This window comes from Rhinatrema bivittatum, chromosome 6 (genome assembly GCF_901001135.1).
Source record: "Rhinatrema bivittatum chromosome 6, aRhiBiv1.1, whole genome shotgun sequence".
Taxonomy (NCBI): domain Eukaryota; kingdom Metazoa; phylum Chordata; class Amphibia; order Gymnophiona; family Rhinatrematidae; genus Rhinatrema; species Rhinatrema bivittatum.
Window position 1 is genome coordinate 107,193,573 of NC_042620.1, and position 25,817 is coordinate 107,219,389.

The 25,817-nt window shown below is 43.5% G+C and overlaps 1 protein-coding gene across 2 annotated transcripts; it reads left to right on the top strand.

The window, feature by feature from the left end:
• The first annotated feature begins 3 nt into the window (after positions 1-3).
• On the top strand, positions 4-19,490 carry PHOSPHO2 (phosphatase, orphan 2). Of its 2 annotated transcripts, none has more exons than XM_029605701.1 (2): positions 4-138; positions 18,197-19,490. In XM_029605701.1, exon 2 carries the CDS (start codon positions 18,222-18,224, stop codon positions 18,999-19,001), a length of 780 nt encoding a protein of 259 aa, XP_029461561.1. In that variant the 5' UTR covers positions 4-138; positions 18,197-18,221; the 3' UTR covers positions 19,002-19,490. The 2 variants fall into 2 exon arrangements, with proteins under 2 accessions (XP_029461561.1, XP_029461560.1); XM_029605700.1 differs by having other exon boundaries at positions 10-228.
• Positions 19,491-25,817: the final 6,327 nt, after the last annotated feature.

Here is a 25,817-nt window from a genome sequence, read left to right on the forward strand (position 1 = left end):
GGCGCTTGCTTGCCCGCCCGCCTGGTGCCAATACAGCTTGAATTGTGAGCGCGGAGCTGCTTATGTTACCTTAACGGCGGAAGGGGGTGAAGTGGCTCTTGGGATCGGTTGCATTTTGGGTTCAGACGCTGGAAAGAGGTGATTAGGAACTGCGGGGGGGGGGGGGGGCTGTTAAACGTACTCGGATGACTGGCGAGGAACAGGCGGAGGTGCTGAAGGCTCTGGCAGGTAAGAAAGGCTGGGGGGAGGCCCGGCCGCACAGGCACGGATTCGGCCTGGTTCCAGTGATGTGCTGTGGGATTCCCCGGAGCTACCTATCAACCAGCGGGAGCGGAGCGAGCCAGGAGTTCTGTTCTAAGAATTGAGCGGCACACGCCGGGTTTCTAGTCGTTTGTTGGCAGTAAGGCCTCTGTACTACTTGTTGAAGGTGCTCAGGGTGAGAAAAAAAAAATTCAGCTAATTAGGCCTCATAAAACATAGAGAAGGGCGATCAAAATGATAAAGGCGATGGAACAATTCCCCTATGAAGAAAGGCTAAAGAGGTTAGGACTCCTCAGTTTGGAGAAGAGATGGCTGAGGGCAGGGGCGGATTGTGGGAAAATAGTGGCCCTGGGTATTTTTCTCCATACTGGCCCATGGGTACCCAATTTCACATACAATTTGGTGAGTCACCAAATACAGAATAAAAGGACCATGAAATATACATAGAAATGCACAGACAAACTAAACTGGAAATCACAAGTTAGACTGTATGTAATGCAGCAATGGACAAACAGAAAATACCATCATTTCTCATAAAATATCAAACAATAAAATCAAGAACTATAAAACATCAATCACAATAGGAAAATCATACTAAAAATATATTTCAAAACTGCTGATGAATAGAACCTCCAGTTATTTAACTCATAGGGAAATTTTCAAAAATTTGTATAACACCAATAAAATATTTCAAAAACAGCAGACATCAAATAATAATCAATAATTTAAAACTAATTTACATGTTGCGGGCGCTATTAGTTTCGGGGGGGGGGGGGGTGCCGCACGTTTTCCACGCGCTATTACTCCTTACTGTAAAAGGAGTAAAAATAGCGCGTCGAAAACACGTGGCCAAACGTGGGCAAACAGTGCGCTCAGCCTGTGTGATAGAGAAAATGGTGTCCATTTTTCCAGATCAGATAGTAATTTCTTAATAATATCAATATAATTGATCTGGAAAAGATCAGCAATATTGGCAGAAATGTTTATCTCCAAGTATTTAAATTGAGACGTCTCCTATGAAAATTAGTCCAGGCACGCCCGGAGCGTAAACTTTTTCCCAAAATGCTTAACACCAATTTAGTATAATGAATTAAATAACCCAAAATGTCATGATAAAGGCAAAGCAAAGAACGTGAAGCTGGAGCAGAACTATGAACCTGTGTCAAAAACAACAGGACATCATCCACGTGCAATGCAGTTTTTTTCCATAGCTGTTGAAAATTGAAAACCGTCACTGTAGGTTCTTCCCTAATCTTTTGAGCGAGAGATTCTAATGCTAAATCAAAAAGAAGAGGGGCCACGGGACAGCCCTGCCACATTCCCCTAGCAATTAACAGATCAGATAACAATCCATAAACTCTCATTCTTGCCTTTTGATTAAAATATAGAGCCTGGATCCATGACATAAATGCATTGGGGAATCCTAGCTTCCGGAGCACAGCAAACATAGCCCATAAGAGCCAATCGGAGGCCTTGCCACATCTAAAGCTAGAACAGTACCTGGGATATTATATTTCTTGGCTAGGTGAATACTGTGAAAAAGTCTAGTACTTTTAACGGATGATTGTCCCCTGATGAAGCCAGTGGCATTATAGGCGCTAATCCAAGCTGCAGTACCTTGGCAAGAATTTTATTATCAGCATTAATGAGAGAAATGGGCCTGTAAGCACTACCTTCTAATGGCTCTTTGCCTTTTTTGTATATCCGGCAAATGTCTAGAAGATATAGCGGAGTTACCTAAATAATTAATCAAGTCCTGAAAAATTGGCACTAAATCTTCCATAAAAATGTGTATAAAAATCCACTGGGAACCCATCTGGACCCGGGCATTTTTTTTTTTACCGCCAGAGATTTAATTGCCCACTGAGCCTCTGAATCCTTAATAGGTTCTACAAGATTTTGTTGGCCTCAGCAGACAAGCAAGGGAGCTGCACTGAATTCAAACACTCATTAACCAGAGTGATAAATTCCCCATCTAACGTTCCCCTTAGAATTACAAATTGCCTCTTTGGGTCTTTATAGGAGCTGTCAGTAGTGAAAGGTGGATCAAGATGCATGTACCTGGGCTCTGGTCTCTTAGAATTGTAAGAAGATGCAAATACTTAACCCACCCATATTTTAAGGAGTTTGTCTTGTTCCTTTACAGTTAAATGAATTTCCTGAACCAAAGCTAAGTGGACCTGCTGTTTTTTAATAAAGCGCAGGATTCTCGTTCTTTTAATAGGAGTGGATAATCCTCCAACATCCAAAGACAAAAGTTTAAGTGATACCTCATTGAAAAAGAACAGTGTTTACAATATTTGTGTTATATTTGGCAGCTCACAGGACTGCCCCGTGAGCCACTGCACTCGCCCCCATTGCTGACTGCTGCCGGAGGCTTCCTGTTGCGGCAGAACGTCACCGTCGCTCGATACTGCCGTTTTGCCTTGGGCACATGCATGTGCGCACATAATATAGACCCCACAGCTGGAACACTGAGTGGCACTTCCCAATGTCAGTCCAATTGGGCCATTTAAGCAAGGGCTCTGCAGCATTACCTCACCTCAGCAATGGGTCTCCTGCCTTGCATTACATGTTGCTTGCGTGTTCCTGGTTCCTGTTCTCCTGCGTACCTGAGTCCAGTCTTGCCTCATCCAGCCTTGCATTCTCTGGGCTTCCTCATCCTTGTACCTCATCCAGCCCACCTTTTCCAACCTCACCTTGCCCTGTTTGTCTTGTCCAGTGTCTTCTGTGTTTCTTTGTCTACCCTTGGCCTTGTCTCTCCAGATCTTGATCTCTTTCTTGGATGGGACCTGACCACTTTGCTAGCAGCCTGCCCTGACCTTAGCCTGTCTTTGACTCCATTAGTCTGCTGCCTGCCTTCACCCCAGTTTAACTTTGGACTCTGGTTCTCTTCACTGCCTAGGGACTTACCTAAGTCCCGTCAGAACCCAAAGGCTCAACCTGTGGGGAAGGCAGCTGGTATAGGTTTATCTCGCTACGGGGTGCATTCACCAGCTGCTGGCGTAGGCCTTGTGGGTTCGCCCTCAGCAGACTTGCATCCACTTTCGAAAGGCTTAGCATACCAGTTCCAACAGCAGCAGGATTAGATTAACACTATGGCTGGATATTTTCTGGTCATTCCGGCTTGGCTTGCTCTGGCTTCCATTCTGGCACCCATCATGCTGCCTGCTACTTCCATGCTTCACCTATCTCCACCATGATGGAGATCCACTAAAATGTAGAAGCTTTCTCAACCAATGTAGGATGCAATTTGAATTGCAGGCACCCTTTTTTTCTAAAAGACCAAGTCAAGGTGACTTTCTTTCCTTGTTGGGAGACACTGCTCTGGCTTGCGCCATAGACTTGATCCCTGGCAAAGTTCCACCCAGAGGAAGAGTATACCCGCTCTCGGACCCTGAAACCATTTCTGGAGGAATTTTGTGCTACAGAATTTGCGCAGAATTCCCCTCCTGCACAGAATTTCCATTTTCTTTGCAGAATTTGGAGCAGGCCCTGGCATGACGCAAGCAGACTCCATCCCGCTCGCAGCAAAGAGGGTGCAGGCCCCGGCGAGGGGGTGTGTGTGTATGAGGCTGGGCTTGTGTATCAAAGAGAGGGAGTCTGTGAGGAGATTGTGAAGGAGTGTGTATATGTGTGAGAGATTGGGAGCTCAGGCGCGTGAAAAAGGAATTGTGTGTATGTGAGGGAGTAAGGGTGATTTTGTGAGACAGAGGGAGCCTGTGTGAAGGGGTGTGTGTGAGTGAGAGGGAGCCTGTGTGAAGGGATGTGTGTGTGTGTGTGTGTGTGAGAGAGAGGGAGCCTGTGTGAAGGAATGTGTGTGTGTGTGTGAGAGAGAGGGAGCCTGTGTGAAGGGATGTGTGTGTGTGTGTGAGAGAGGGAGCCTGTGTGAAGGGATGTGTGTGTGTGTGTGTGAGAGAGAGAGAGAGGGAGCCTGTGTGAAGGGATGTGTGTGTGTGTGAGAGAGAGAGAGGGAGCCTGTGTGAAGGGATGTGTGTGTGTGTGTGAGAGAGAGAGAGGGAGCTTGTGTGAAGGGATGTGTGTGTGTGAGAGAGAGAGAGGGAGCTTGTGTGAAGGGATGTGTGTGTGTGTGTGAGAGAGGGAGCCTGTGTGAAGGAATGTGTGTGTGAGAGAGAGGGAGCCTGTGTGAAGGGATGTGTGTGTGAGAGAGAGGGAGCCTGTGTGAAGGGATGTGTGTGTGTGAGAGAGAGAGGGAGCCTGTGTGAAGGGATGTGTGTGTGTGTGTGAGAGAGAGAGAGAGGGAGCCTGTGTGAAGGGATGTGTGTGTGTGTGAGAGAGAGAGAGAGAGAGCCTGTGTGAAGGGATGTGTGTGTGTGTGTGAGAGAGAGAGAGAGGGAGCCTGTGTGAAGGGATGTGTGTGTGTGAGAGAGAGAGGGAGCCTGTGTGAAGGGATGTGTGTGAGAGAGAGAGAGAGGGAGCCTGTGTGAAGGGATGTGTGTGTGTGTGAGAGAAGGAGCCTGTGTGAAGGGGTGTGTGTGTGAGAGAGAGAGAGGGAGCCTGTGTGAAGGGGGGTGTGTGAGAGAGAGAGGGAGCCTGTGTGAAGGGGGTGTGTGTGTGTGTGTGTGAGAGAGAGAGGGAGCCTGTGTGAAGAGGTGTGTGTGTGTGAGAGAGAGAGAAGAGGGAGCCTGTGTGAAGGGATATGTGTGTGTGTGAGAGAGAGAGAAGAGGGAGCCTGTGTGAAGGGATGTGTGTGTGTGAGAGAAAGAGGGAGCCTGTGTGAAGGGATGTGTGTGTGTGTGAGAGAAAGAGGGAGCCTGTGTGAAGGGATGTGTGTGTGTGTGTGTGAGAGAAAGAGGGAGCCTGTGTGAAGGGATGTGTGTGTGTGTGAGAGAGAAAGAGGGAGCCTGTGTGAAGGGATGTGTGTGTGTGTGAGAGAGAAAGAGGGAGCCTGTGTGAAGGGATGTGTGTGTGTGTGTGAGAGAGAGAGGGAGCCTGTGAAGGGATGTGTGTGTGTGTGAGAGAGGGAGCGAGCCTGTGTGAAGGGATGTGTGTGTGTGAGAGAGAGAGGGAGCCTGTGTGAAGGGATGTGTGTGTGTGTGAGAGAGAGGGAGCCTGTGTGTGTGTGAAGGGATGTGTGTGTGTGTGTGAGAGAGAGGGAGCCTGTGTGTGTGTGAAGGGATGTGTGTGTGTGAGAGAGAGAGAGGGAGCCTGTGTGTGTGTGAAGGGATGTGTGTGTGTGAGAGAGAGGGAGCCTGTGTGAAGGGATGTGTGTGTGTGAGAGAGAGAGGGAGCCTGTGTGAAGGGATGTGTGTGTGAGAGAGAGAGAGGGAGCCTGTGTGAAGGGATGTGTGTGTGTGTGAGAGAGAGGGAGCCTGTGTGTGTGTGAAGGGATGTGTGTGTGTGTGAGAGAGAGAGGGAGCCTGTGTGTGTGTGAAGGAATGTGTGTGTGTGTGAGAGAGGGAGCCTGTGTGTGTGTGAAGGGATGTGTGTGTGTGTGAGAGAGAGAGGGAGCCTGTGTGTGTGTGTGCTATTGAGAGAGAGAGAGGGAGCCTGTGTGTGTGTGAGGGGGTGTGTGCGATTGAGAGAGAGTGGAACAGATGGAGCCTGTGTGAGGGGCAGTTCTGAGAGAGGGGTCAAACTCTGGGAGTAGAGATATAGTGGAGGGTGGCGGAGTTGCAGGGCCTGAGAAGGCAAAGTGAAAGGAGACTGGCCAGGTGAGTAGGGATAGAGGGTGGAAGGGACATTCTTACAATGTATTTCCAGGGAAATTCTGCTCAAAATATTTAAAACTCTGCATCTTTAAGTAATAACTTTGTTCTGTATTACATTTTAAATTATTTTCTTAAAGACTATCATGTATATTATTTTGATCAATATAAAGTATGCAGAATTTTGCCGAATTTTAAATTTTTTTGCACAGATTTCCCCCAGGAGTATGAAAAAGAGATTATGACCAAATATATTAATGAGAACTTGGACAGAAGCTTCATTCTCCCTTCTCACCTCCAAGAGTTGGATTATGTTTTTAGGAAAGAAGGATGGGTCATTATGTCCCTGCATTGATTATTGTGGTCTTAATACTATATATTACCAAGAAGAATCACTATCCTTTTCCTTTGATCTTTGAGCTCTTTGATAGTCTTCAGGGTGCGCAAATATTTACCAAGCTGGATTATTGGGGAGCATACCATCAGAATCTGAGAGGACAATAAGTGGAAAACTGTCTTTAACACCCGTGACTAACACTATGAATATTAGTGATGCCCTTCAGGTTGTGCAGTGCCCCCACTGTCTTCCAGTTTATGATAAATAAGATCTCCCAGGATCTGCTCTCCTCTCATGTGGTAGTTTACCTGGAGGATATTTTACTCTTCTCAAAGTTATTATCAGAGCACCGACAACATGTGAAACAGGTCCTCCAGAGACTCCATGAGTACCACCTCTATGCCAAGTAAGAGAAGTGTACCTTCGAACAGGAATTACTTCCCTTCTTGGGATATACTCTCTTGTCAAGGTCTCCAAATGGACCCACATAAATCAAGTCATACTGGAATGGTCCTGGCTCATGGGACTTAAGATGCTGCAGCGCTTCCTGGAGTTCACAAATTACTAAAGGCAGTTTATTCATAATTACTCCTCCTTGGCGACTCCACTCACAGCCATAACTATAAAGGGCTCGGGATTCAAGGACTGGACCACGGACACTATCCAAGCTTTTGAATATCTCGAGGAATTCACCCTTGATCCGTGCCTACACCACCCAAATCTGTCCATGCCATTCATCCTGGAGGTAGATGCATCTACACTTGGGATGGGCACTGTCCTCCTACAGCATAACCATAATGGTACACTTGTGACCTGCTCCTACTTTTCAAAGAAATTCTCTCCAGCAGAGAAATAATACCACTGGAGATCGTGAGCTGCTAGCAGTCAAGCAAACCTTGGAAGAAAAGGAACACCTGCTGGAAGGAGCCAAACTTCCAGTAAATAACTAAATGGATCACAAGAACCTAAAGCATCTAGTGCAAGCACAGAGACTGAGCCCCTAGCAAGTCTGCTGGGAGTTGTGGTATCATCCTGTTGAATAGAACAAACGAGCCGATACCCTCTCGTGTTCCTTTGATACTGAGGGCTCTCTGGAATCCCCACAGATTATCATCAACCCTGCAAAGATTGTGGTTGCTGCCACATTTACAGTTTCTCCTGGGAAGATACTGGTTCCCCGGTGCCTACAACAGAAGTTTCTTCAGTGGGCTCATGACTCCTGCTTGGCAGAGCACCCAGGTATCACCCAAATCTTGGAATTAATCGTCCAGTACTACTGGTGGACTCAGATGAAGACCATTGTGAAGCGTTATGAAGAGTCTTGCCCCCCGTGTACCATGAATAAGAGTGTGCAAGCATGACCATGAGGGTTGTTGCAGCCTCTGCCAGCGCCCCCCCCCCCCCCCCCCCAGGACCTATTTGACCACTGAATCGTCACTGACCTTCCCCTCTCAGGCGGCAACACCAGTATGTGGGTGGTTGTGGATAGGTTTTCTAACATGACACATTTTGTGCCGCTTCTGGGCTTCCCATCTGCTCCTGAGCTGGCTAAACACTTTGTCCAACATATCTTCCATCTTCACATGTTCTCAGACCGGGCAGTTCAGTTCACAACTACTGGAAAGGCTTGTGCAGGAAGTTTGGAATTACATTGGATTTCATCTCATTTTATCACGCTCAGAGCAATGGACAAACCGAGAGGATAAATCAGAGACTCAAGGCTTTTTTTTTTTTTAACTTACTGTTTATTAACCAGAGCAACAAGTACATATAGTAGTAGCAAAACAGGATCAACATAACAAAAGGTATCGTCTTAACCCACCATAATACCGTATTTTTCGCTCCATAAGACGCACCTGACTATAAGACGCACCTAGGATTCAGAGGGGGAAAATAAAAAAAAAAAAATTTGTGCTAAACCGGCTCTGCGTCTGGGCGTCTTATGGAGCAAATTAGGGGAGTGCATAGTTTTTTTTTTTCTCCCCATTTTGTTTTCGGGTCTGGGGAGGGCCATTTCGGTCCACTCCCCAGATCAGAAAACTTTTCTTTCTCTGGGAACCCCTCCCCCCCAAAAAAAAACCCCATCCCAACCCTTTAAATTAACAACCCCCCACCCTCCTGACCCCCCCCAAGACCTGCCGACTTAATTTACAACAACCCCCACCCTCCTGACCCCCCCAAGACCTGCCGACTTAATTTACTACAACCCCCCACCCTCCTGACTCCCCCAAGACCTGCCGACTTAATTTACAACAACCCCCACCCTCCTGACCCCCCCAAGACCTGCCGACTTAATTTACTACGACCCCCCCCAAGACCTGTCGACTTAATTTACTGCAACCCCCCACCCTCCTGATCCCCCCCAAGACCTGCCAAACGTCCCTGGTGGTCCAGCTGGGGTCCAGGAGCGGTCCGGGAACGATCTCCTGGGCTTCGGCCGTCGGCTGCCAGTAAACAAAATGGCGCCGACGGCCCTTTGCCCTCACTATGTCACTGAGACCGACCAATAGCAGCGGTCGGTCCCAGTGACATAGTGAGGGCAAAGGGCCGTCGGCGCCATTTTGTTTACTGGCGGCCGACGCCCAGGAGATCGTTCCCGGACCCCCGCTGGACCACCAGGGACGTTTGGCAGGTCTTGGGGGGGTCACGAGGGTGGGGGGTTGTAGTAAATTAAGTCGGCAGGTCTTCGGGGAGTCAGGAGGGTGGGGGGGTTTGTTAGATTTATTTATTTTTTTTAATATTCGCTCCATAAGACGCACATACATTCCCCCCCCACTTTTGGGGGGGAAAAAGTGCGTCTTATGGAGCGAAAAATACAGTAAGTCTTTAGCAACAAATAGTTTTCAATATTATCCCCTCCCCCCACTATACAACCCCTATCTGGATTGGGATATCTGTGCTAATCAGATACCCCACTCAAAGGGCAAAAGAAAACCTGAAGTGTATATGTCAAATTTTCTCAAATCGCTGCATGGTGCAGTTAATTTATAAAGTATGAACAACCAGGACAGCCTAGCTTCCAAATGATGTCTGAGGCACCTTCTTTCTCCTTCACCAAGCAGCCAGCTCGCATCGAGCTCCCACCAAGATAAAGCCAATAAGACATTCAACCCATTTATTCATGTCAAGAAAATCCATTGAGAGCAAAAGCAGTCCGGGGGTTTTGGGCAAGCGAATAGCAGTGATATCAGGTACTAATTCCAATATCATATCCCAGAACCCATCAGCCTTGGAGCATGTCCACCAAACATGGAGAAAGGTGCCACAGGCCCCACACCTCCACCAACAAAGATCCGAGGCTCCTAGGTATATCCTGCCCAGTTTTTCTGTTGTATAGTACCAACGGTATAAAATGTTATAGCCACTTTTCCAGAATTACCGAAGAGACTGAACTCTTCCCTACTTCTGATAGCACCAATCCCATTCCGCCTTATCTGAGATCAGAGAGATCAGATTCCCAACGCAGAACATGTCTAGATTTAATCTCTAATTCTCCAATGAGAAATGAAGTGGAGTGCCAAAACTGCTTATCCCCCACCAACCAGGTGCGATATTGACACCACACCTTTAGAGTGTGACCTATAAAGGGTAAACCTTTTAGTAATATCCTGCTCAAAGATATTTGCTTGCTACACCACCCAATCCAGGGTTGGTCTCCTGAAAAGATCCCGCTCTAAATCTACCCATGCCTAATTTATTGTTTTTATAATGCCACTCCCATACAGCTTTTAGCTGAGATGTAGTGTAGTAGAATTCCAAATTTGGAACTCCCAGCCCTCCCTGGCTTTTGGGTCTGTACAGCACAGATCTCGCAACCCGCGGTGGGCACCGTTTCCAGATAAAGCTCATGAAAACTTTCTGCCAGTTTCTAAGCACTTTAGCGGGGTCGAGCCCTGGCAGCATTTGAAAGAAGTAGCATAACCGGGGTAAGACATTTTCATTTTAACCGTAGAGATTCTTCCAAACCAAGACAGCTCTAAAATGTCCCACCTTTCCAAATCCCTACAGATTCCCTAGAACAAGGGTGTGTAATTCAAGGAAAATTTCTAATTCCTAGAAATTTAACTGAATCTGATGCCTACTTAAATAGAAGCCCCTTACACATGTGCTCCGCCTCTGTGCTATCTAATGAAAGATTTAGAATCTAGGATTTATCCCCATTGACCTGGAACCCCGATACAGAGCCAAATTTCTTCATTTCCCCCAACAAAGCAGGCAGAGAACACTCCGGGTCTGTCAGAGTAAATAGTAGGTCATCTGCGCATAGTCATTTTATATGACTTCCCCCCCCCCCCCCCCCTATAAATACCCCTCTAACTAAATCAGCATTTCTGAACAACCAGGCAAGAGGTTCTAAAGAGATCACAAACAGAAGAGGAGATAATGGGCATCCTTGCCGGTTACCCCTACCTACATCCAACAAATCAGAATAGCTCCCATTTACCCTAACTCTGGCCTTTGGTTGCTCATAAAGCGCTCATATTCAGGTAAGAAAGGAGCCTAACCCAAACTTCTCCAGAACCTGAAATAAATACTCCAATTGAATGTAGTCAAATGCCTTCTCAGCATCGATCGTCAGGAGGACAGACGGTATCTTATAATGTTGCACCCACCAACTGAGATCTGCGGCTAGCCGTCATGGGTCAAAACCAGATTGATCCCCCATATATGAGTGTTGGAGCAATCATCCCTAATCTGGCAGCTACTATCTTGGCAAGTATTTTTAAATCTATATTTCTAAGAGAGATCGGGTGATAGGAGCTGCAAGAGTGGGGTCACGCCCCTCCTTTGCCAGGACTGTGATACCAACAACACTCGCTCCCACTGCTAATGAACCACTGTCTCTCAGAAAATTGAACATGTTAGCTAAGGGTTGGACAATCACTGACTTACAAGCCTTATAAAACTTGGCAGAAAGTCCATAGAGTCCAGGAGCCTTGCCTAGTTTCAAATCTGAAATGGCACTGAGGATCTCCTCAGTTCGTATTGGCGCACCCAGAGACTCCCTGTGCCCTTCAGATAAGGAGAGAAGAGAAACAAGTTTCAGATATGATGTAATAGCAGAAGATGGTATAGTGGTATATCACCATCTCACGCATACAAATTGCTATAAAATTGTGCAAACCGATCTGAGATCCGTTTCCTCTCATAAATCATCTCACCTGCTTTATCCTTAATTTTAAGGATCTGGCTCTGCCTCGACTGGACCTTTAAATGTCTGGCCAAGAGTCTGCCAGCCTTATTTCCGAGTTTGAAAAATTGCTGTTTCACTTTAAGCATGTAGAAGGCTATCTCTGCCAAGTTTAGGGCCTGCAGTTCTTGCCTAGTGGTATCCAAAACTATCTTAGTATTAACATCCCCACTTCGCTTATGCCGGACCTCCAATTTGCCTATATGTCGCATGATATCCAGCCTTTTAGCTGCCCTCTGTTTTTTGAGATAAGCTTCCCCCTAATGACTGCCTTCATTCCCTCCCAAAGTACTGTTGGCAAAACTTCCACATTGTCATTGAGTAAAAAATATTCCTGTATATTCTTAATTAGAACCTCACTGAAATCCTTATCTTGGAGAAGGGAGTCATTCAACCTCCAAAACCGAATTTCCCGTTGCTCTTTGCCTATTTGAAACTCTAACCAGATCGGAGAGTGGTCCAACCATGTAATATGTCCAATCCTAGTATCCTGTACTGCTCCCACCAGCATAAACTCTAGCAAGAAATAATCAATATGTGAATATGAGGAATGTGGTGCTGAGTAAAAAATGAAATCTTTCAAGGTAGGATCACGCAATCGCCATATATCCTGCAGACCCGAGTGACAGATTAAACTTTTCAAAGAATGTCGCTGTGAGCGAGAAGCTCCCCCCTGTCCCTGAGGAATTATCAAGGTAGGGATAGCGTGTGGTATTAAAATCCCCACCTATCAGAACTTGACCTTCAGCCCACCCTTCCAGAGAGTCCATCAGAGTCTGAAAAAAGACTCCTTGATTCGTGTTTGGTGCATATATATTAACCAAAGTGAGACGTTCCCCATTGATAACCACCTTCAAGATCAGGAATCTACCGTTGACATCTCGGATGGCAGAAGATATATCCACCACCAAGTTCTGGGCGAACAAGGTTCCCACCCCTCCATATTTGTTGTCTTTTGTCACATGAGTAAAATATTGAAAGGGGAATTGTTTACTACCCGGCAGATGAGAAAATCTTGCCATTAGGTGCGTTTCCTGGCAAAAAATCACATTGGCTCCCATAGCCACTGCCTCCCTATAAAGTAGTTTCCTTTTTACCAGGGGAGTTCAAGCCTTTGGCATTAAGACATAATCTTAATCTTGACTGGACCCATCTATAATAAGAAAGGAAAGGATACCAATAAAAAATGATTGCCCCTGAGTCCTCCCCACCTGATTTCCAATCTTAAGGATCCCTGAGTGAAGAGACTTGTAATCTTACAGCCTTCTGATAACATATGAACCCAAGCCCAATAACAACCTACACCTTCATTTCATGAGGTGTTTTAACCCCCTGGGAGGAAGAAGAAACCACTAGGTGTCCCACACCGACTCCACTACCTTAAACAATCTCAAATGATAGCCAAACCCGCCATGCCACTTCATAAAGAGAAAAAATAGAACAAAGCTGCAGCTCTACAAGATGACACATACTAATAAGCTGAATAATCTCGGCTCCAAAGAACTTGTTAAAGAGAACGTTACCTCCATTTATGGGAACACAGTTAACCACTCCTATAAGAATGACCATTGAGGGTCTGCTCATCCCACACTTGCTGTTTCAGGTGACGAGTGTGTATCCAGCTGTCTCCGTAGGCATTTGCCGTCCCCTGGATCCTCTGCCACCTAGGGCAATCACACTTCTTTTCCGTATTGGTTTCGCCTGTCGCGGGCTAGTCTCCCTGGGGTATAGTTATCTCGACAGAACACAAAACATTTGCAGCAGCCTCTACCGACTTCACTTTGACGGATTGCCCTTTAACTGAAAACTGCAGCCCAAAAGGAAAAGTCCATCTGTATTTGATGTCTTCACGCTTCAACATGGATAGGATGTCCCAGAAAGCTCGCCTCTTCTGAATAGTGATCAGAAATAAATCCTAGAAGATATCAATTTGATGATTGTTCCAGATGATGCATCCCTTTTTCATGGCCACCATGGCCACCTTTTTCCTTAATTGAAAAGTCATGGAAGCAGACTGTTAATTCTCATGGAAGGTTCCCTCTGGGCTGACCGAGGGCCCAGTGAGCTCATTCTAATTTAATAGCCGGTAAAGGGCCCACAGCCGCCTCAGTATCCAATAGTTGTGTGCAAACACTGGTTATCTCTTGGAAACAGTCTTTATAGGTGGGTAATTCTGGGATCCCTCTATGAGGAAAGGCTAAAGAGGTTAGGGCTGTTCAGCTTGGAGAAGAAACAGCTGAGGGGGGAATATGATAGAGGTCATCAAAATCATGAGAGGTCTAGAACGGGTAAAAATGAATAGATTATTTACTCTTTCAGATAATAGAAGGTCTAGGGGCACTCCCTTAATTTAGCAAGCAGCACATTTAAAACTAATCAGAGAAAATTCTTTTTCACTTAATGCACAAGTAAGCTCTGGAATTTGTTGCCAGAGCATGTGGTTAGTGCAGTTAGTGTAGCTGGGTTCAAAAAAGGTTTGGCTAACTTCTTGGAGGAGAAGTCCATTAACTGCTATTAATCAAGTTGACTTAGGGAATGGCCTCAGCTATTACTGGCATTAGTAGCATGGGATCTTCTTGGTGTTTGGGTACTTGCCAGGTTCTTGTGACCTGGTTTGACCTCTGTTGGAAACAGCATGCTGGGCTTGATTGATCCTTGGTCTGACACAGCATGGCAATTTCTTATGTTCTTATGTCTTGTCCAGTGTCTTCTGTGTGTCTTCATCTACCTTTTGGCCTGACTCTGCAGATCTTGATCCCTTGTTTGGACCTGACCCTTGCCTTGTTCTGATTACGGTTGCCTGCTGTCTGGACCTGACCATGATTGCCTGCCACATAGAGCTGATCCTTTCCCTGGACCTGACAGCTCTTGCTAGCTGCCTGCCCTGATCTTGGCCAGTCTTTGACTCCATTAGTCTGCTGACTGCCCTGATCCTGGTGTGCCTTTGGGCTCTAGCTTCACCACCTTAGAAGCAGGAAAGAACCAAACCTCTAGTTTGCGTCAACAAAAAAGGTAACAGCAGAACCAAGAGATAAGCAAAAAAAAAAAAGTAAAAAATATTGTCGAGCAAAGGGTGAAACAAGCTGAGCACCAATAAAAGTCTGTAACTAAATTAATGTCACTCTGAACATCAACACAGTGTAACAATGAATGAGGACACGGAAAAGGCAACATTGTACTCTTGTCCCAACAAAAAAAGACCCCATGTCCTAAAATTGCAAAAAAAAAAAAAAAGTCCAGAAAGAATAGAAAAAGCAAAAAAAAAACCTCTAGCCTCTGTAATAATGAGGCAAATAGAAAATAAATGTTCCAGTCTTCTTATACACACACAGTTATCGTAGATGAAAGGGTTTTGCATTTATCCAGTTCCATTGGAACCAAGAAAAATATAAAAGTAATAGCAAAACAAACTATTAAACTTAGCAGACAACAGCAATAATCCTCATTGCCAATCGCCAGTGCTCCCTCTGATATCCTTGCAAAATTTCAGTTTAAGGTGATTGATTTTGATGTAAGAATTCGCTCACCTCTTCAGGATCTGTAAAAAAAAAAAAAGTTTACCATCAGACAGAATCCTAAGCTTTGCCGAGAACACCATAGCATAAGTATAGTCTCATTGCCAAAGCTGCCGCTTCACCTCCTTAAAGGCCTGTCTGCATTTCTGCACGTGTTGCAAAAAATCTTGGAACAAAAATATTCTTTAGCCCTGGAATGTCAGTTCACCTTGACGACTGGCATTCTCTGGTATTTTTTGTTTGTCCAAGAAGTTGTATAGACAGACATGCAGTTATAGCTCTGGCCCTTCCGTTATCATGCATCGGAGCAAGGCCCTATGCATGCAGCCTATTTTTATTTTGGCACCCTTCACCTTCAAACCGAGAAGCTCTGGTAGCCATTTTGCCACAAATCCAAGTGAGTCTGAGCTTTCCATGTGTTTCAGAAGTCCAACAATACAAATGTTGTTACAAGGACTACGTGTTTTCAAGATCATCACTTTATTCTTCAAGATTCTTTAAGCACCATTCCATGTTGTCAAATGGAAGCTGTCCTTCAAATCGCTAACTCAGACCTCCAGTGGGTTCTTCACTCTACTTAACCTAAGTCACTAGTTGTGCCACCATCTCTACCACAACTCTTAGCTGGGATTCAATCTTTTTGGCAAGTCGAATCAAAAAGACTTCTAATAAGTTTTGAATAGACTATGCCGATTTAGGGTTGTCCATCACTGTAGGCCAGAGGTCTTCTCCTCAGAGGACAAATCTTCCTCTGGGCCTACTGCAGCAGATACAGAAGCAGTCTCTCTTCCTCCATCTGTTGAGATTCTGCAGCTTTCTCGGCCCAAAGGTTTGGGATACAGTTCTTAGGCTTATCCCTAGCTCCTTTGACACCAGCATAAGTAGCCATATCAGGCAGAATATATCCAAAAATGGGTAACTGGGTGGGAGCTAGGTCAGCAAACTCTTACTCCTTCAGAAACTGAGTGATCTCTTGTTATTTGGGGGTGGGGGTGTGTTTCTATCTGAAGCAAACAAATCTGTTGTAACAGGCTTTGGACTCCTGTTGAAAAGGCATGATATAAATAAAGGGTAATGTTGAATTCATAAAAATGTTTACAATTCAGTGACTGGGAAACAATATATGTAAAATATTTTTGCATTATTTGAATGAAATTGCTACAATATTGTTTGAAGACAGTTTGCTGGACTGTGCTTCAACATATTTTTCTGCCATAGTAGGATCTAAGAAGAAATGCTGAATATAGTTGGTTATTCATCTTCATGTTTCTTTCTCACCTATGCAGAAATGTATCCACCAAAGGATGGGACTTGGATAATCTCTGAAAGATAACGCTTGTGATCCCCGTGTTATATATATTTACTCCTAGGGTAATTCTGTGCACAAAAATTAAAAATTCTGCATACTTTGTATTTGTCAGAATAATGCAATATACATCACGGTCTTTGACTAATTTAACTAAAAATGTAATACAGAAAAGTTATCCGAGATGCAGCATTTTAATATTTTGAGCAGAATTCCCCTAAGAGTAGATCATAAGGCTGTCCCTTCCACCCTTTCTGCCTTCTCCCCATCTCTCTTCCCCATCTCTCTTCATCCCCAGAGTTTGAACCTCCCTTCCCCTTACAATCTACCTTCCAACCTCACGACCTTCGTTCTGTTTCTCCCTCATGGGCCTGACTCCCTCTGTATTCCCCCCTCCCTTGGATCCGACACTGTCTGCTCTCTCTTCCCTTAGGCCAATCCCCTCCATTCTCTTACTTGTTCCCTGTATCTCCTCCATGCTCTTACTTGCTCTGCCTTCTCTGCTCCATTCCTGACTCTTTATTCTCTCTTCTCCCACATCCAACCCTCTCTACCCTGTAAGGTCTGACACACTGTTTCTATCCAAGCCACTGTCATTGCCTACTGCGCATGACACAAACAATGATGTGGCCTGTCTTTTGCTCGCGTGGCCAAAGTTGATGCTGTTTGGCTCTCAGCTGAGCCATGGGGGATGACTCTTATGTGGCCTGTCTTCTGCTGACACGGATGATACTGACATGAATACTGCCTACCTCCTTTCAGCCATGCAGGACAATAATGTGGCTTTACCCTCTCCTGCATGACCTAAGCTGATACTGAAACCTCTCTGCTGGGCCACTCGGGCTGATGGTGATACCTCCTGCCTGTATTCCTCCCCCTCCCATCCCCACAGCCAACATTGATGATGCCTTCTAGCTGCATGGATTAAATGCTGAAACTGAATTCAAACCCAGTAGTTGCAATCATGGGTCAAAAACCTCTCTGTTTTATTTTAAAAGTCCAAAGTTTTTCTTCCTTATTGTCGAGACAGTAAATGTGATACATCAAGAAAAATGAGATCGCCCTGATGCAGCGTGTGTGAAACGTTGGCATTTCAATATTCGAGAGGATGAAGTTTATAGTAATCTGAAGAGATATGGAACAAGATTTAAGAAGATATGAGAATGATGGGCAATACTCGGATAAGTGTAAAGTTTTGATGACTTGTCTGAAAAACAGAATTGAGTGGGCATTTTTCTACTGTGTTCGGATTTAGCAAAAAAAAAAAATGGAGAAATATAGAGCCCTGCACTAATCCCATGAAACAGAAAACTACAGAATGGATTGCATTACTGCTGGCAAAAAATTGGAATATAATTTTATTGTATTAATAAGGAAGAGAAACTTTGGATTTTTAAAGTAAAATAAATAAAAATGTGAATTTTTTGACCCATGATTGCAACTACTGGGTTTGAATTCAGTTGGTTATGTTTTCAACCAACGCTGAGGTCTTTCTCTCTCAAAATTAAAAATTTAAAACTTAAAATTAAGCATGAAAATTAAAGGTTTAGTAATATTTTTTTTTAGTGAAATTGAGCTAAATTTGAATGATATTAATTAATGGTATATACACTAGTCTTATTTTTGAATTGATAATTTAGAAACTAGTGTTTCCCTGATTAAATGATTTTGTTTCCAATGCTGAAAGTGCTTGTCTGTGGTCCAGACGTGCTTCTCATGCAGGTAGTGTTTGGCTCGTTCACCTCTCTCCTGCAAAATTCTGCACAAAATATGAAAATTCTATGCTGCACAGTTCTGCAGAATTCCCCCAGGAATATAGGTTGTAACTTTGCTTTTCTTTTAGCCTTTTAGCTGTGTATTATAAGGTTTTTAATTCATAAGACTTAAATATGTCTCCTTTTTTTTTTTATTTCTCAGTTAAATAGAATCTGGTTAAGCAAGCATGATGTTCCTGTTGGTGTTTGACTTTGACCATACCATCATAGATGATAACAGTGACACCTGGATTGTGAATTGTGCTCCTGGAAGAAAGCTACCAAATGTGTTACAAAATTCTTATGAAAGAGGAAAATGGACTGAATATATGGGCAGAGTATTTCGTTATTTGGGAGACCAAGGGATAAGAGAAGATGAAATGAAAGGGATGATGACAGCCATTCCGTTTACTACTGGAATGCATGAACTTCTGAACTTCGTTTCCCAGAGAAAAGACATGTTTGATTGTATAATAATTTCTGATTCCAATACAATGTTTATCAATTGGATTTTGAGAAGTGCTAATTTTCAGGGGGTATTTGATAAGATATTTACAAATCCTGCAGCTTTTGATGATTTTGGTTATCTTGCTGTGCAGAATTTCCATACACATCAATGTCCAGAATGCCCACCAAACCTTTGTAAAAGAAAAGTATTAGAACAGTTTATAGGTGTGCAGTTACAGAATGGAGTACAGTATACAAAAATTGTCTATGTTGGTGATGGACGGAATGATTTGTGTCCAGTAAAATCTCTGAAGCCAAATGATGTGACTATGCCCAGAGAAGGATATGCATTGCATAAAAGGATTTCTCAGATGAGTCCAGCTTTTGCATCTCTGCAATCTTATGTTGTAATTTGGTCAACAGGTTTTGAAATACTCTCTTATCTGAAACTGCTTATAGAGGATAATGTGAAAACAATAGAGAAGAGCGAGAATAAACCAGAAAAAATAGCATATATTTAATCCTGTTGAACTTCTAGAAGGCATTCATCGGAGGAGGGGGAGTGAGTGAGTTACGTAAAAGGTCTGTTAAAGGGAGTTTTTCTCCTTTTCTATATCAGTGGTGTGCATCCTTTTTTAATTGTCATCCACATGCTTAAACTTTGACATTTCACGTAGGACTCGGTAGAATTTTAAAAGATTCAAATTTTATCATGGCCCTATCGCAGTCCTGCCCCTCTCATACAGGCTTCCTGTTACTATGGAAACCTGGGTGAGGGGCAAGACTGCTTCAGGGCCTTGAGTGAAGGATGGGTTGCTGGAGGCCCTGTGCTGAATTTCCTTTTCAGAGTTTCTGCCAGAGCATGGTTCCACCTCTCTATCAGACCAATACAGTATGGTGCGCTCGGCCGCGCACACTGTTAGCCCCCGTTTGGCCATGCGTTTTTGATGCGCTATTTTTACCCCTTATGCAGTAAGGGGTAATAGCGCGTGGAAAACACGCAGCCAACCCCCTGAAACTAATAGCGCCTGCAACATGCATGTTGATGAGCCTATTAGTTAGTCCTGCGCGATACAGAAAGTAAAATGTGCAGCCAAGCCGCACATTTTACTCTATGAAATTAACGCCTACCCAAAGGCAGGAGTTAATTTCGGCCAGCACCGAGAAAGAGTACAGAAAAGCAGAAAAAACTGCTCAATTTTGCCGGCGTCCATTTTCCGAACCCGTGGCTGTCAGCGGGTTCGACAACCGACACCGGTAAAATTAAGCGTCGGCTGTCAAACCTGCTGACAGCCGCCACTTCTGCCAATAAGGAGGCGCTAGGGACGCGCTAGAGGCCCTAGCGCCTCCTTATTAGCGCGGGCCCTCATTTGTATACTGAATCGTGCGCCCAGGAGAGTGGCCTGGGCGTGCGTTGGGAGAGCAGGCGCTTGTCTCGGAGCGCCGGCTCTCCCACGCGGTTTACTGAATCGGCCTGTATGTAACAAGGGGCTCGGAGCTGAAGGGCCAAGGAGGGGGACCAGAGAGGGGGAGGATCTGGACAGGGCAATTTGAGGTCCCCTCCTTACCGCCCTTCTTGTACTTTTGATGACTTTGAGGGTGCGGGATGGAAGTAAACCCTTTCCCATCCCACATCCTCTTATTAATTTGGGGGGGAGGGAGGGGGGGACTCCTGCTGTGTGAGCTCCCAAAATGTAAATCAGGCTCTGCTAAGAAGGAACAGAGTATGATCTATCTTGCTCCATTTTCTTATTTGTTTTCTAGTCATCACAAATTATATACCACTTCAGAAGCCAAAGACTGGTAACTAGGGTCATACAAGAACAGAGAAGTTGGGGACTCTGGCCATCTTCTCAACTTTCCCATTTATTCATGTAGAGCCACTTTTTTTTTTTTTTCCCGTGGGTGGGGGGGGGGGGGGGGGGGGGGGGGGGGGGAACCCTTGTGATAATACCTCCAGTACTTTAGATTCTATATTCTAGTAAGGATTGTCCTACTTGCAACAAATGGACATTTTTGCTGTGAATAGGAGACGCTGCTACACAATACTATGGCTTGGTGACAGCTTCCTGCCAAAACATGTTTGGAAAAGGTTAAAGTAAGTAGCCTTCGACACAGTGGTGATAAAATACTATTGTGCATCTTTAAAGAAGTACAGTCTAACACTATATACTCTACAGAAGTGGAAATGACTTAAATGTATTTTCTCTGTAATTGAAAGCTTATTTCAGTTAGGTTTTTATAAATGGATTCTGTGATTACATAGGAGTACTGTGCAGGAAAAATAATTCACCTTCAATGTGCTAAACCCTGAATCACAGAGTAAACAGTTTCTAATTAATATTTTATATCTTTGAGAGACTGAGGCCTGTGGGAAACTTCTTGTGGCTATGCTGAAGTGCTGTTAAAAAGGCCTAATTCCCATTGCATATCTGATCAAGCAAAAAATAGCCCAGCATGACATCCATTTTGCTGCTAGATTTTTGCTTTTCTGTTCAGTTCTTATTTGCCCAAACTGCTTTGAATATGGTTAACAAAAAGATTCTGCTTCAGATTTCGAGTGCCAGATGGAAGAGGAGGATGTAGTATTACTGCACAGAGTGACACTTATTTATTTTATTGAAAATTAAACTAGACTCTTAAGAAATCTGTTAAGGTTTCTTTTGAAAAATGAAATAGTTGACATGACAGATTTAAAATAAATAGGTTCAGCTAAATCCAGTTTTGTTTCTGTTTCTTAAAACACTGAGGGTGTTGAATTTTATGAATTTTGAAATGAAAATGCACTTAGTCTGCTCTGTAACTGTCAGAGGCAAAGTGTGGCATTTCTAATGTTGAGAATGCATTTGAAATGTATCTTTTTATTCCTTTGTGTGTTTAATATCTATATTTCGTAAATTCTTGCAGGTTACTGAATGTATTGTTTTTCTTATTGTATTAACAAATGTTTTATCCTTTACCCTTTCGACAAGTTAAAAGTATTTAGATACTAACCTGAAATGTGATTTAAAGCATGCAGTTCTCCACTTTAAGAAGCACTTAACATGCCCAACTCTAAAAGGTTGAAATACTCCCTCTGAGTATAACTCTGTGTGTAAAAAAGAGATTAGGTTTTTTTTTTTTTAATAGTATTTGTACATCTACAATAAAAGGCAGAGGTTTAGAGTCTAGTTTGCTCATTATTTGGAAAAAAAAAAAAGGATAAAGATCTGTACAAGTGTTAAGTGCCTTTAATATAATAAAAGGGTATTAGTTTACATCTTACAAAGCTTAAATATATTTTTTAAGATTGTGAGGATATGCCTTTTTATTTCTTTCAAATACTTGGTTGAATGTTTGATGTGTATCTTTAAAATTGAAAATGGTACTTGCATTAAATTATGGCACAAGATTTATTGTGTATTTCATTACAAATGTTTACCTATACCTTATTTTAAAAAATTATGTAATTTGAATGATGCAATGGTTACAGAGTAGGTTATCACTGCTTGCCATGAGAGCTTTTCATTTTAAAGCATTTATTTTAGGCAAAACGTTTTGCATGTGAAGCAGAATTCTAAATCGAGTCTTTACTCTAAATGGAAAAGTCGCAAGAAATATGTTTTGGGATTTTTTTTTTTAACTAGTAGATATTGAGGTAGATTTTAAAAACATACGCGCGCGCGTACTTTTGTTCGCGCACCAGGCGTGAACAAAAGTACGCTGGATTTTATAAGATACGCGCGTAGCCTATAAAATCCGGGGTCGGCACGCGCAAGGGAGTGCACATTTGTGCAACTTGCGCGCGCCAAGCCCTGCGCATGCTGTCCGTTCCCTCCGAGGCCGCTCCGAAATCGGAGCGGCCTCGGAGGAAACTTTCTTTCTACCCCCCCCCTACCTTTATCGGAGAAGTTACTACTGCCTCCGGGCAGTAGTAACTTACACGCACCGGCGCGGCAGGCCCTGACACAGGCCCAGACACAGAATGGGAAAGAAGCTTTAGTAAATCAGGTTCTTAGATTGTTAGTCCTCTGGGGACAGGAAAATTTGCTACAGTACCTAAATCTAATCTGCTTTGACGTTCATGAAAGTCAGAATATAAATCAAATAATAAAATAAGTGCATAGGAGACTGTCAGAAGATAGTTCCAATAGCATTCTGAAATTTAAAAAAAAAAAGTTTCTAGTGCATTCTTAAAGGAACATGTATCTTCCTGCAGTCGAATAGAGTCACGGAAGCTATTCCAAAGTACGGACCATGCAGTAGGGAAGTTACTTCGGCTAGGCGAGAAAATCATTCAGATGGAATTTCTAACAAAGCCTGCTGTGGTGATCGAAGGCAACATTGTGTTAATCCATGGAGAGGAATCCTGATTCAATAGTTTATGAATTGTTGTAGTCAACTTTATATATTATCCTCCACTGAATTGGCAACCAATGGAGAGAACTGAGTACTGGTGTAATATGATCCTGAGATGACATACCAATTAAAATTTGTGCAGCCGCATTCTGTACAACTTGAAGTGCATGAATGGTAGAATCTGGAAGTCCAAAAGCAACTGAATTACAATAATTGAGAGATGAAAGAAGAGCCTGCAAGCCAATGCAAAAGTCTTGAGCATACAAGAATGGATTTATACTTAACATCTGCAATTTCTAAAAGGCAGTTTGAATCACAGATAGATCTAATGATGCAACCTCATTCATAGTCAGAGTCAAGAATTACTCTGAGATTGCAAATCCGTGTGACTAGTGAGAATGTTCAAATTATATGCTTCATTTATGAAGTTTTATAACTGGGAAGTTCAAAACTCGCAAGTTGCAGTTCCTCAGAGTGTTTTCAATATTTTCCAGCCTCTTTGCTGTAATTAGATCAGATTGCACCAAAGTTTGTTGAATTTACTCCACTGCAGTAAACCATGAGTCCACCACTCTCCCAAACTGAGAGATAGAATTAATATTAGCCAAAACTTTAGAGTTAGTGTCCATAAATATCTTTGTGAAATTAGAAATAAAAGATTCAAAGGACATAATAGCTTGCCACAAAACTTCTAGCATTATTTTTGGGAGTTTAACCAAACCCAAATTTGGAAATATAGCAGTCAAGTCTGCACCATCTCTGCTCCTTATTCCGCCCTCAAACTGATCCAGCGGGGTCAATGTTTTGCTTACAGTTAAGGAGATAGCCCCTTCCAAAGCTTTTCCGTCGGGGCTCAATCCCCCTGCAGCCCAAGAACAGATTCAGGCTCCTCGGTGTTCAAAACCCAGTCAGGTTTAGCCACTGCTTGCCCCAATTTCAGATCAGCTGGGTACAGCTCTCCATAAGCAGTTTTTCAGAAAGCTCACATTTGGGTGGGAGAAGGCGTGATAGACGCCCCGGGGGTCAGTGATGTTTCCTTAATCAAAAGGGACAGCATTTGCTCAGCATCTAGAGCCATTCTTGGGGTGGGAGACAATAACCAATGGGATAGTGTTATATCAGGGTATCACAATGATAAAGAGGAGCAACCTGGTGGATGGGTGGCGCTTAATGTCCAGGATGGCATAGAGTGCAAAAGAATAAAGATCCTTGCACAATCAAATCTTTAGTGGTAGAAATCCCTTGTGTGTTGGGGAAGAGTAAAAGTGATAGGAGTATATTACAATCCACCTGGCCAAGATGGTGAGACGGACAGTGAAATGGTAAAAAAATTAGATAAACTAACCAAATTGGTAGTGCAGTAATAATGGGAGATTTCAATTACTCCAATATTGACTGGGTAAGTGTAACATCAGGACATGATAGAAAGATAAAATTCCTGGATGGAATAAATGACAGTTTTAGGGAGCAACTGGTTCAGGAACAGACGAGAGAGGGAGCAATTTTAGATCTAATTCTCAGTGGAGTGCAGGATTTGGTGAGAGAGGTAACGGTGGTGGGGCTGCTTGGCAAAAGTTATCATAACATAATCAAATATGAATTAATGACTGGAAGAGAGACAGTAAGTAAATCCAGGGCTCTAGCACTAAACTTTCAAAAGGGAAACTTTGATAAAATGAGAAAATTAATTTAAAAAAAAAAATCTAAAACGTGCAGCTATAAAGGTTAAGAGTGTGCAACAGGTGTGGACATTGTTAAAAAATACCATCTTAGAAGTGCAGTCTAGATGTATTCCATGCATTAAGAAAAGTAGAAGGAAGGGGATCTGTACTTGGACCGATGCTTTTCAATATATATATAAATGATCTGGAAAGGAATACGACGAGTGAGGTTATCAAATTTGCGGATGATACAAAATTATTCAGAGTAGTTAAATCAGAAGCAGACTGTGATACATTACAGGAGGACCTTGCAAGACTGGGATATTGGGCATCCAAATGGCAGATGAAATTTAATGTGGACAAGTGCAAGGTGTTGCATATAGGGAAAAATAACCCTTGCTGTAGTTACACGATGTTAGGTTCCATATTAGGAGCTACCACCCAGGAAAAAGATCTAGGCAACATAGTGGATAATACTTTAAAATCGTCGGCTCAGTGTGCTGCAGCAGTCAAAAAAGCAAACAGAATGTTAGGAATTATTAAGAAGGGAATGGTTAATAGAAGGGAAAATGTCATAATGCCTCTGTATCGCTCCATGGTGAGACTGCACCTTGAATACTGTGTACAATTCTGGTCGCCGCATTTCAAAAAAGATATAGTTGCGATGGAGAAGGTTCAGAGAAGGGCAACCAAAATGATAAAGGGGATGGAACAGTTCCCCTATGAGGAAAGGCTGAAGAGGTTAGGGCTGTTCAGCTTGGAGAAGAGACGACTGAGGAGGGATATGATAGAGGTCTTTAAGATCATGAGAGGTCTTGAACAAGTAGATGTGACTTGGTTATTTACACTTTCGAATAATAGAAGGACTAGGGGGCATTCCATGAAGTTAGCAAGTAACACATTTAAGACTAATCGGAGAAAATTCTTTTTCACTCAACGCACAATAAAGCTCTGGAATTTGTTGCCAGAGGATGTGGTTAGTGTAGTTAGTGTAGCTGGGTTCAAAAAAGGTTTGGATAAGTTCTTGGAGGAGAAGTCCATTAATGGCTATTAATCAATTTTACTTAGGGAATAGCCACTGCTATTAATTGCATCAGTAGCATGGGATCTTCTTAGTGTTTGGGTAATTGCCAGGTTCTTGTGGTCTGGTTTGCCACTTGGAAACAGGATGCTGGGCTTGCTGGACCCTTGGTCTGACCCAGCATGGCAATTGCCAGGTTCTTGTGGTCTGGTTTGCCACTGTTGGAAACAGGATGCTGGGCTTGCTGGACCCTTGGTCTGACCCAGCATGGCAATTTCTTATGTTCTTATGTTCTTAACTCTATAATCCACAAAAGC

What these genes read in the sequence shown, in the direction of transcription:
- PHOSPHO2 (XM_029605701.1), top strand. Translation starts at nt 18,222, where the DNA reads ATGATGTTCCTGTTGGTGTTTGACTTTGACCATACCATCATAGATGAT.